A 13,003-nucleotide genomic window follows, 5' to 3' on the forward strand; every position below is an offset into this window, starting at 1 on the left:
TGAAATATTTTCAATCAACAAAATTTTTAATAAATGAAAATTTGGCAAATTTGACCTGAAAAATTGTGTGAATTAACGATCCACAAATGAGAACCATAATTGGTATATTATTATCTTTAACTGGAATTCTGGTTTTTCAGCTTTCAATCTTTTTTTTTTTTTGTTCGTGCCTGATGAGGGAAGGCTTTCAAATAAAGGATCAATATTTTATAATGTTCTTGTTTTACTGTATGGAAGTAATGAACTCTATTTAATTTTTTAACAATTTATGATATGGAAAATATTTAGTAATGGTATAATAATTTTAGTCAGGCCTTATATATAAAATGAAAAATGTGGTTCAATCTTACTTTCTAAGGGTATAATAATAGAAAGCTCGAGATGGCTAAGTCAGGTTTTACAGATGATTTCTAATCTCAGTTTAAAATTTTTTAATTCAGAACTTATTATTTTATAAAATTTTTGAGCTTGGAAAACTGATGAAAGGGAAATCAAGTTCGCAACTGTAAAAAAAAAATTTTGTTATTTAAAAAAAAATTAACAGCTACAACTAATTATAAAACCTAAATAAGGATACTGGTTCTATTTATTTTGCTTATCTTTGTTTTATTTGTTTGTTAGGCCAGAACCGTCACTGTATGATATTACCACCTCCATGGAGTTGAAAAAAAATGACACAAACAATTAGTTTAGAAGCAGAAGATAATGAAAATCAGATGAGGCCCAAAGGTTGGAGTAAAGGATATTCGACGTCATGATCATAAGAGTGAAATTATAACAAACGGCTTCATTTACAAGGGCAGAAGGCCCGAGTCCGTTCGTAGCACTAGAATATACCGAAAGACCGGCAGAGCTATTTTCTATTCAAAAGGCCAAGCTAGTTTTTAATTAATTGAATCAATAACTAAAACAATCATTTTGCATAAAAAGTTAAGTAATATTTATGGTTACCACAACTTAGTTAGGCTAAAGCTCCTCAACCAAAAGCAAACTTGGTACGTTTTAAAATATCCCTAGAAGAGGTTACGTTCTGTTCAACCAAAAATACTCTATAAATATCTCTAAAGAATCCCTATTAGAGGTCAAGTCTTGTTGAACTAAAATAAGAATTACTTTCACGTCATTTAGAATTTTACCATCAGTAGCAAATTTCCTCGAAGTCGACAAACATCTTTAGGAACACCTTTCCCACCGCCTTGAAAAATGGCAGTCCCCCTAGAATATTTTTGAGATTTTTTTTTTTTTAATCTTCTTTAGTAAAGAAAAAAATATAAATGGTCGCTCCCTATATATAAATACTAATCTGTAATAAATATAAATATTATTACCGAATAATATTTTGAAGGGACAAAATGTAGTTTTGATTGAATACAGGTTTTACTGTTTTGAAGAATCAATTGCAAAGTTTCTCAATGGTCATACATGCCGCTATAAGGTATTCAACGATTTCACACAAGGGACAATGAGAATCCATATATAGAAGCCTGCTGCGTTCCATTTCTGACATGACTTAAGAAATAATACGATTGAAATACACGATTCAATCGATGGTTCAGAGCAAACTGTCCAATGGTTTATGTGTTGTCCAAAATATTCCCAATGGTTCAGTGTGTAGGAATTTATAGTAGCCTCTAGTGCAGTTTAAAATCCAGATCGGATTTACGGTTATACCACAACAAGTATACACGTACGGATTTACTTCAGGGGAGCACAAAAGTCGGGCCAAACTGCTAATCCTACTATCAAGTCAATGCACCTCCAACTAGCCTTAGGCCAGTGCAGCTGCGCACACTCCTCTTGCCACATCCCCCCTTATTTGGACACGACTTGCTATTCGCTTGGTCCCAAATGGATGGCTAAAAATCACAATCTTTGGCAATCTGTCATCCTTCATTCGTAAAACATGACCTCGCCATCCTAATCTTTCTTTCATTATAGCTCTGGAAATTAGGATTGAACCGCATTTTTTGTGAAGCTTGATATACGGTCTGTCAATAGAGTCGAAAAAAGGGTGAAATGTGGGAAAAGCATAGTAAATTATCGAAAGTCTTAAAAGCATTTGAGATGTCAAGAAGAAATCCCTTCCCCTTGCGTACTTGAAAGACTTGCTCCAAGGTCATTCTGGCTATAAATAACGTAACGAAGACAAAAACAAACAAGAGCTAAGAGCTCATATGGCACTTGTGACGAAGTCGGAAGAGCCGAGAGCTCATATGGTACGAGGTTGGAAGAGCCAAGAGCTCATTTGGTACTTGTGAGAAGGTCAGAACCTAAAGAATCCTAAAGAACCTAATGAAATACCTCATTTTTATAATCTTTCAGAATTAACCCTCGCCCCCACTCCCCCAAAGAGAGCGGATCCGCCCTTCCAACTCCCCCGAATGTCACAGGATCTGGTCGGAATTTGAAATTAGAACTTTATAGCACAAGATCCTTCTAAATATCAAATTTCATTTAAGATCTGGTCACCCTTTCGTAAGTTACAAATACCTCAATTTTCAAAATTACCTCCCCCCTCCCAATTCCACCAAAGAGAGCAGATCCGGTCCAGTTATGTCAGTCACGTATCTTAGACAGGTTTCTATTCTTCCCATCCAGTTTCATCCTGATCTCACCGCTTTAAGTATTTTCTAAGATTTCCGGTCCCCCCAACTGCCCCCCCCCCAATTACGTTTGATCCGGTTGAGATTTAAAATAAGATATCGGAGTTACGAGGTCCTTCTAAATATGAAGTTTCATGAAGATCCGATCACTCCTTCGTAAGTTAAAAATACGTTATTTTTCTTATTTTTCAGAATTATCCCCCCCCCCCGCAATTGAGCGGATCCGTTCCAATTATGTAAATTACGTATGCAAGACTTTTGCTTATTTTTCCAACCAAGTTTCATCCCAATCCCTCCAATCTAAGCGTTTCCCATCATTTTAGGTCTCCCCACCCCAAACTTCCCCCAATGTCACCAGATCCGGTCAGGATTTAAAATAAGAGCTTTGAGCCACGATATCCTTCTAAAAATCAAATTTCATGGAGATCCAATCACCCGTTCGTAAGTTAAAAATACCTCATTTTTTCTAATTTTTCAGAATTACCCCCCCCCCCCCAACTACCCAAAAGAGAGCGGATCCGTTCCGTTTATGTCAATCATCTATCTAGGACTCGTGTTTATTTTTCCCACCATGTTTCATCCCGATCCCTCCACTCTAAGTGTTTTCCAAGTTTTAGGTTTCCCCCTCCCAACTCCCCGCCCCCATCACCAGATCCGGTCGGGATTTAAAATATGAGCTCTAAGACACGATATCCTTCTAAACATCAAATTTCATTGAGATCCGATCACCCGTTCGTAAGTTGAAAATACCTCATTTTTCTAATTTTTAAGACTTACTCCCCCCCCCCCAACTACCCCAAAGAGAGCAAATAAGTTCCGATCATGTCAACCATGTATCTAGGACTTGCGCTTATTTTTCCCATCAAGTTTCATCCCGATCCCTCTACTCTAAGTGTTTTCCAAGATTTTAGGTTTCCCCCCTCCAACTCCCCCCAATGTCATCAGACCCAGTCGGGATTTAAAATAAGAGCTCTGAGACACAATATCATTCCAAACATCAAATTTCATTAAGATCCAATCACCCGCTCATAAGTTCAAAATACTTCATTTTTTCTATTTTTCCGAATTAACCGGCCCCTACTCCCCCCCCCCCCCCCCAGATAGTCAAATCGGGAAAACGACTATTTCTAATTTAATCTGGTCCGGTCCCTGATACGCTTGCCAAATTTCATCGTCCTAGCTTACCTGGAAGTGCCTAAAGTAGCAAAACCGGGACTTTAGGTTTTCCCCCTCCAACTCCCCCCAATGTCATCAGATCCGGTCGGGATTTAAAATAAGAGCTCTAAGACACAATATCATTCCAAACATCAAATTTCATTAAGATCCAAATACCCGCTGATAAGTTAAAAATACTTCATTTTTTCTATTTTTTGCGAATTAACCGGGCCCCCACTCCCCCCCAGATGGTCAAATCGGGAAAACGACTATTTCTAATTTAATCTGGTCCGGTCCCTGATACGCTTGCCAAATTTCATCGTCCTAGCTTACCTGGAAGTGCCTAAAGTAGCAAAACCGGGACCGACAGACCGACAGACAGACCGACAGAATTGGCGACTGCTATATGTCACTTGGTTAATACCAAGTGCCATAAAAAGATAAAAACGACGATGAAATTTTCAGCCAGAGATTTACGAAAACAAAGCGGAGATTTTGGCCAGAACACTCTACACTAAAGAACAAATCCGAACTGGCCGTAAGATCTGCTAGTTTTACATAAAAGCTAAACCGGCCGTAAAATCTACTTTGTTCTGTTATTCAACGGCTCAACAGATATGCTCGTTGTTGTTTAGTTGATTTTTTTGTTCTTCGTTTTTCCGTATGAATTTACAAGAGCCAACGTTCTTCAAAAGGTCTTGATTGATCAACGAAATTAAGAAAATTATTTAATCCAACAGGCTTTTCACTATTCGCATCATTTGGAAGACAAGGTCACAATTACTGGAGGACAAAACATTTCATCTTTCAAGAACAAATCCCTCCCCCCGCCTCCGTACTTGCCAGAGTAGGTTCTAATACCACAATGGGTATATAAGCATGAAAAAAAAAGAAAAAAAGACAAAACAAACAGAGAGCATTTTTCAGCCAATGAATTAGAAAAATAAAGCAGATATTTCGGCCAAGACCTTTACCTCCATACTCAAGAATAAATACCAAACTTGACATAATTCATTATTCATTATTTACTCGCTGAAAAAATATTCCCGCTGTTGTTTTTTCTTTTTTTTTTTTTTCTCCGTTTATCCGTACGTACTTACCAGAGCTAATATACTTGAAACGGTCTTGATTGGTCAACGAAAGTAACAAAATTACCTTCTTATCCCAGCAGACTTTTCACCATTTTTCGCATTACTTGAAGCGTTTTTTTCGGATTGCACTCAAATCCATTAGGTAGGTACGAAATTCATAGATATCTCCTTCAGAATTCGAACTGATACATTCATGGTATACGAAAAACTATTCAAATTAAAAAATCGAATAGGAGAAACAACTATGAGGATACTTTTCAGCAAGATAATGACCTTTTTAGCAGTTCATGTTTATATTTTTATTCTTAAATATTTCAAACGGTTAGTTTTTTCTCTTATATTAGGTATCTTTGTTTTCTTAGTACCTATTTGAGACCTTTACGTTTTTGCAGTTGGATTCAACTCCAACCTTTTAGATAATTTATAAGTTATATTTATAATATAATAATATTTATAATTAACTAGCTGTTGGGGTGGCGCTTCGTGCCACCCCAACGCTTAGTTGGTGGGGGAGTTTCGCGCCATTCCCTGTGTCCCCGTCGTCATTTATATATCCCCCCTGTGCCCCCCGGCATCCCCGTTGTAGTTGTGTCCCTGTAGTCATATATATTTCCTGAATCCCGGTCGTCATTTGTGTCCCGGTGTCCCAGTCTGTAATTTCTCTTTGAGTGTCCCGGTCGTCATTTATATTCCCTGTGTCCCGGTGTCCCGCTCGTTATTTGTGTCCCGGTCTGTAATTTCTCTTTGAGTGTCCCGGTCGTCATTTATATTCCCTGTGTCCATTTATATTCCCTGTGTCCCGGTCGTCATTTGTGTCCCGGTCTGTAATTTCTCTTTGAGTGTCCCGGTCTGTAGTGTCATCTTATAATGACGTCATATACAAAGCCTTATATACTTATATCTTGCGAATATACAACATTCTTCGCTGTCCCATTGTCTATGCATATAAATAGATTGTCAGGTTTACCGACTCTTGAACATGCAACATATAATTGTCCATGGGAAAAAAAAATCCGTATTCAGATCTATACCTCATTATTCTAATGATTGCCCTTGAACATTCCCTGTGTCCCGGTCGTCATTTATATATCCCCCGTGTGCCCCCTCCCTCCGGCGTCCCCGTTTTAGTTGTGTCCCTGTGTCCCACTCGTTATTTATATTCCTTGTGTCCCGGTCGTCATTTGTGTCCCGTTGTCCCGATCTGTAATTTCGCCAGTCGAAAAACATGACGTCAGTCGATAAACAACTTCATGACGGGATAATGCTCAATCCTCATAATGACGTCAGTCAGCAGACACACAGACAAACAACTTATTTATATATATATACTAGCTGTTGGGGTGGCGCTTCGCGCCACCCCAACACCTAGTTGGTGGGGGCGCTTCGCACCCCCCAAGCCCCCCCGCGCGCGTAAGTCGTTACGCGCCACTGTAGTTGTGTCCCTATGTCCCACCTGTGAATATAGATAGATATATATATATATATATATATATATATATATATATATATATATATATATATATATATATATATATATATGTTTTTAACTACGTAAAACTTGCGAATATACAACATTCTTTGCTGTCCCATTGTCTGTGCATATAAATAGATTGTCAGGTTTACCGACTCTTGAACATGCAACATATAATGGTCCATGGGAAAACAATCCGTATTCAGATCTATACCACATGATTCTAATGATTGCCCTTGCGCTTTGTTGATGGTGATTGCTAATCGACCATACCCTGAGTCGCCATCGTCATTTATATATCCCCCTGTGCACCCCGGCGTCCCCTTTGTAGTTATGTCCCTGTGTCCCGGTCGTCATTTATATTCCCTGTGTCCCGGTCGTCATTTGTGTCCCGGTGTCCCAGTCTGTGATTTCTCTTTGAGCGTCCCGGGCGTCATTTATATTCCTTGTGTCCCGGTCGTCATTTATATCCCCCTGTGCCCCCGGCGTCCCCGTTGTAGTTGTGTCATTTATATTCCCTGTGTCCCGGTCGTCATCCCGGTATACATTCGTTTTTGAATTGGTATATGATGAAATAAATTTTTAATTTTTTCCCTTTTTTTCCTTTTAGTTTTTTTTTAATTGGTTTTGACCTTTTTTTAGGTTTTTTAGTTTTTTTTCTTTTTCCTTTTTAGTTTTTTTTTGAAGTTTTTATCTTTTTAGTTTTTTATTTTTATTTATATTTTTTTAGTTTTCTTTTTCTCCTTTATTTTTCAGTTTTTTTCCTTTTTTTAGTTTTTTTTCTTTTTTAGTTCTTTTAGTTTTTACCTTTTTTAGTTTTTTTTAGTTTTTTAGATGAAAATTTTTTTTAGTTTTTTACCTTTTTTTCTTTTTAGTTTTTTATTGGTTTTTACCTTTTTTTTAGCTTTTTTAGTTTTTTTTCGTTTTTTCTTTTTACTTTTTTTTTAGTTTTTATCTTTTTTATTTTTTTTTTATTTTTATTCTTAATTTTATTAGTTTTCTTTTTCTCTTCTATTTTTCAGTTTTTTCCTTTTTTTTAGTTTTTTTTTAGTTTTTAGTTTTTTAAGTTTTTTTTCCTTTTTTTAGTTTCTTTAGTTTTTCGGCTTTTTTATTTTTTTATTAGTTTTTAGATTTTTTTGTAGTTTTTGCCTTTTTTTAGTTTTTTCAGTTTTTTTTTAGTTTTTAGTTTTTTACCTTTTTTAGCCTAACCAGGATTTGAACCTGGGACCTTCATTCTCCGTTCTGACACCCTCTCTCACCGAGTGACTACTCCAGCATGTTCATTTCCCTGTGTCCCCGTCGTCATTTATAAATCCCCCCTGTGTCCCTGTTGTCATTTATATTTCCTGTGTCCCGGTCGCAATTGGTGTCCCGGTGTCCCAGTCTGTAATTTCTCTTTGGGTGTCCCGGTCGTCATTTATATTCCCTGTGTCCATTTATATTCCGTGTCCCGGTCGAAGCCTTATATACTTATATCTTGCGAATATACAACATTCTTCGCTGTCCCATTGTCTGTGCATATAAATAGATTGTCAGGTTTACCGACCCTTGAACATGCAACATATAATTGTCCATGGGAAAAAAAATCCGTATTCAGATCTATACCTCATTATTCTAATGATTGCCCTTGAACATTCCCTGTGTCCCGGTCGTCATTTATATATACCCCTGTGCCCCCCCCCCCGGCGTCCCCGTTTTAGTTGTGTCCCTGTGTCTCGGTCGTTATTTATATTCCCTGTGTCCCGGTCGTTATTTGTGTCCCGCTCTGTAATTTCTCTTTGAGTGTCCCGGTCGTCATTTATATCCCCTGTGTCCCGGTCTTCATTTGTGTCCAGTTGTCCCGATCTGTAATTTCGTCAGTAGACAAACATGACATCAGTCGACAAACAACTTCATAACGGAATAATGCTCAATCCTCATAATGACGTCAGTCGACACACAAACATGACGTCAGTAGACAGATACACAGACAAACAACTTATTTTTACATATATAGATATAATTATATATTTATATAATAATATTAATAAGATAATATTCATAATTTAGATAATTTAAATTAGATAATTTAGATTTGGACATAAATACATGCCCTAAACTCATACTGGCATCCTTCGACAGTTAATCTAGAACTAGGATTTCCTCTAGAATATATCTCTAAAACTAAAATTAATAAAATTCTAGTTAATTGACTTCTTGCTATCTCGGAAAGGGTTTAGATTAGGAAAATGAAACTTTCAGGGATGGGTCTACAGGCTAAAGTATGTCCCGGGAAGGTAATCTAAAATACCCACCTCCACTCCTTCTCCCTCTAGAGGGCCCTGAAATTTGCCTACATGACAGGTCTATACCTATTGAAATTTTGACAAAACAACATTTTACCTTAATTTTCAATTACTAGTTGCCTTTTCTCTGCCTTTAGTTCTGAAAATGCAATTCCTGTTATTTGAGTAGAATTTGAGCCACATCAATGTTTTTTTTTCTTCAAAACTTAGGAAATGTATTTGCATATCTTTAAACCCTTATAAATTGGGATTGAGCAAAGTTGTGAAGCTGAAAACAATTTTGTTGTACTTCAATTAAGTAGAAAATCTATTTTGCAAGGTTTCACTTTTATAACACACACATTTTTAAAAGTCATCAAAGTTCAGGGCCCTCTAGAGGGAGAAGATGTGGAGGTAGGAACTTCAAAATACCTTCCCGGGATATACTTTAGCCTGTAGAACCATCCCTGAAAGTTTCATTTTCCTAGCCTAAACCCTTTCTGAGATAGCAAGAAGTCAATTAACTAGAATTTTACCCTAAAATTTCCTGCATAAAAAATCAACATAGCAAGTTCTTTTTTCACTCTTTTCTTAAAACAAAGTCTATTCAAAGCTTGCAATATATTCATTTATTTAAAGCTTATGTTTGTTTGAACAATTAAATTTCATTTTGAAAACGAAAATTAATTTCATGGTTAAACCCATGTTACGAACAGAAGGAAAAAAAATTGCCTCTGAACCCAAATGAACAAAACTACCCAATTTCTGGTCCTTTATGAAAGTGGATATTTGGCATTTACATTAATGAATAGATATGCAGGGTTCATTATGAAGGTGGATCACATCCCATTTTCGACACTACCAATGGTCGAGCTATACCTTAAGAGCAACATTCATCCAAAAAATGTCATATAAAAATATTTGAAAAGCTTTTTCGGTATTTCAGACCCTAATTCGTAAAACTGTGACATTAAAATATACTTTTTAAGCTTTCAACCCTCCTCCCCCATAAAGTATAAAAACCTATGGAAAAATACACACTCTCAGTTATAAATTGGATGAGAATAACATTTTTAATAATTCATGAAAATGCTAAAATTTTAGAATTAAATGAAAACTGCAGAAAATCTTAGCGATTCTGGATGTTCCTTCGTCACATTTCTTCTATCCTTGAGCAGCACTCATATTGCACGTTTAGTCTAAACAGATTCGTCCAGATGAAAAGGGGCTAGGGGATGAACTCACACTCTTTCATATTGATGAAAATATTCTTTTCAAGCTTTCAACCCTCCTCCCCCATGAAGTATAAAAACCTATGCAAAAATGCAGACTTTCAGTTATATATCGGATAAGAATAAGCTTCTTAATAATTCATGAAAAGGCTAAAATTTTAGAATTAAATGAAAACTGCAGAAAATCTTAGCGATTCTAGACGTTCCTTTGTTACATTTCCTTCCATCCTTGCGCAGCACCCATATTGCACGTTTAGTCTAAATAGATTCCTCCAGATGAAAATGGGCTAGGGGATGAACTCACACTCTTTCACATCTCGTTTTGATCTTAGACTATCTTGCTTTCACACACATACACACAAAATGTAATATAGATAAAATTTCGATAACTAAAAGAGCTATACAGTAACTAATCTACTTAGATGTAAAGTAGAAGAATATCTACTAATAGTAGACCTAATTAGTATTAAACCCTATTAGTATCTACTAATAGTAGAAGATTTCGATAACTAAAAGAGCTATACAGTAACTAATCTACTTAGATGCAAAGTAGAAGAATGTTAGATGCAAAGTAGTAGTATAAGAGTATCTACTAATAGTAGACCTAATTAGTGTTAGACTCTATTAGTATCTATTAATAGTAGAAGGTTTCGATAACTAAAACAGCTATACAGCAACTAATCTACTTAGATGCAAAGTAGATGAGTATCTACTAATAGTAGACCTAATTAGTATTAGACCCTATTAGTATCTACTAATAGTAGAAGATTTCGATAACTAAAAGAGCTATACAGCAACTAATCTACTTAGATGCAAAGTAGAAGAGTATCTACTAATAGTAGACCTAATTAGTATTAGACCCTATTAGTATCTACTAATAGTAGAAGATTTCGATAACTAAAAGAGCTATACAGTAACTAATCTACTTAGATGCAAAGTAGAAGAATGTTAGATGCAAAGTAGCAGTAGAAGAATATCTACTAATAGTAGACACTCCACTTAACAGAAACTTAGAATCTCCAAGTCCATTCATGAACAATGTTTTAATTAAGGATCAATCTGAAGATTCCAGAATTTGCTGAAGCTCCCCAAAAAATACATGAATTTCTTTCATATCTATAGCAGACCAAATCCCCCTAGCAGCTTTCTTTGTTCTCACCTTTTACCAGACAAACTATTAAATTCATCTTAGCAAACTGGTATTACAATCATTTATTAGTTTTACGCAATTATACCTAAAATTGAGGGTTTCAATTTAGTCACATAAGTTTGTCAGCCTATAATTCTATCTCCTTTAACATTTATATATCATTTTATTTCGATAGGAAGGCGGGGGGGGGGGTGAAAACAGGGCAAACAATTGACAAATTATAAGAAAACAAAGGAGAATCGTGAAAATATGGAGATTTCGAAAACCCTAAGATCATCTCCTTCCTGGTTGCCAGTCATGAAAGACAAGAATCAATCAAAGTCGCTGTATTAATAAAAACATTAAATTTACAAAATAGGCATCCGTTGAAAATAACTCGATCTTAGAAAAAAAATCCGTTAGAACGAAAAATATATCAAAATAAAATAACAAAACTTGAAAGTTCCTCTTTGAAAGTCTAGACGACTGACACATAAGAAAACTGATTCCATCATATAAAATCAAGGTTTTCTTCTATCATCTTTTCGTGAAGCCTGAAAAATAACAAATATATTAGTAAATATAAAATAAAAAACATCAAAATTGTGCTTGATTTTCCAATTTTTCTATCTATAAAGAAGAAAGGATAACAAAATAGTTTTTAAAGATTCTGAAATGCATTAAGGAATGGGATGGAAGGGTTTGGTAATAGACATATTTTCGAAACGTTTTTAAACACAGATAAAATAACTGTTAAAGCCAGATCATTTTGACATGGCAAATATACAAGATTTTTAAAATCATGCTTTACACTCTCTCTCTCTAAGGATTTTCGAAATACTATACCAGAGTTGCCACGAGTTAAAATAATGGTATCCATCACAGTAACTTGCTGCAATTTCGCTTAAACTGATTACCATGACAATAAACCTTAATAGAGGAGTATTTATGGGACAGCTTTCTTCCCACTATCAGTTACCACGATCAGAACATAATCAGATCATCTGAAGCTTAATCTCGCTATCTTGATCTTTCTTTCATTATAGCTCTGGAAATTAAGATCGAACCGTTTTTTTTGTGAAGCTTGATATACGGTCTGTCAAAGGAGTCGAAAAGAGTGAATTCTGCGAAAAGTACAGTAAATTATCGAAAGTTTATAAAGCTTTTGAGGTGTCAAGAAGAACTCCCTTCCCCATGCGTACTTGCAAGACTTGCTCCAAGGCGATACTGGCTATAAATAACGTAACGAAGACAAAAACAACGAGGAAATTTTTTAGCTAGAAATTTACAAAAACAAAGCAGAGATTTCAGCCAGAACCTTCACTTCTGCACTCAAGAATAAAATCCAAACTGGCTGTAATATCTGCTAGTTTTGCATAAAAACCAAACTGGGCGTAACACCTACTTTGCTTACTTTGTCTTGACAATGAACTTTGGAGGAGTATTTATGGAAGGAGTATATTATGGGAGGAGTATTTATGGAAACGCTTTGGTCCCATTATTAGTTACCATGATCAGAACCAGATCAGATCATGTGAAATGATCTTTAAAAAAGCTGATGTCCAAAAAGCCAGCGTGCAAATACAGAGAAAAAAAGCTATTATTCAAAGACTTTTGTTTCCTTTTACTGGCTTATATATTAAGTCAGAGGCAACGCTGCCTTTCAATTTGTAAATTAGAAAGAAATGAAAATGCTTAAACTTTAATTAAAATCGTTTAACTAAGATCAATTAAGCTTTTAATTAAGATCGGTATCGGGCTTAGGGTTCCTCACACAATAACCAATAAGGTTTTAAAAAGGTTGAGTTTTTTGTCTCTCCAGAAATTCCATTCCCATGAAAGTCCACATTTACTGCTACAGATTTATTCTCCTCTCCAAATATAACGAATACTTTGATTGGGTTGCAAAAACACGTCATTAAAAATATACCAGTATAACTAAGGCTAAAGAATAGTTTTTAACATAAAATTCCTGTTTTTATCTTTGGTGTAATTTCTTTCAACATGTGTTTTTCTCATCTCTCTATTTCCACAATTTCCCTTTTTTCTTCGGTGTAA

At 35.6% G+C, this 13,003-nt stretch overlaps 1 protein-coding gene across 1 annotated transcript in view; it reads right to left on the reverse strand.

The window, feature by feature from the left end:
- Window positions 1–11,277: 11,277 nt before the first annotated feature.
- LOC136026585 (cyclin-dependent kinase 12-like) overlaps window positions 11,278–13,003 on the reverse strand; it is a 60,694-nt gene continuing 58,968 nt past the window's right edge. Inside the window, exon 13 of the mRNA XM_065703297.1 lies at window positions 11,278–11,499. Coding sequence (XP_065559369.1) covers window positions 11,483–11,499 — 17 coding nt within the window. The 3' untranslated portion in view covers window positions 11,278–11,482. The remainder of the gene's footprint in view (window positions 11,500–13,003) is intronic.

Source organism: Artemia franciscana, chromosome 1 (genome assembly GCF_032884065.1).
Source record: "Artemia franciscana chromosome 1, ASM3288406v1, whole genome shotgun sequence".
In the NCBI taxonomy this organism is placed as follows: domain Eukaryota; kingdom Metazoa; phylum Arthropoda; class Branchiopoda; order Anostraca; family Artemiidae; genus Artemia; species Artemia franciscana.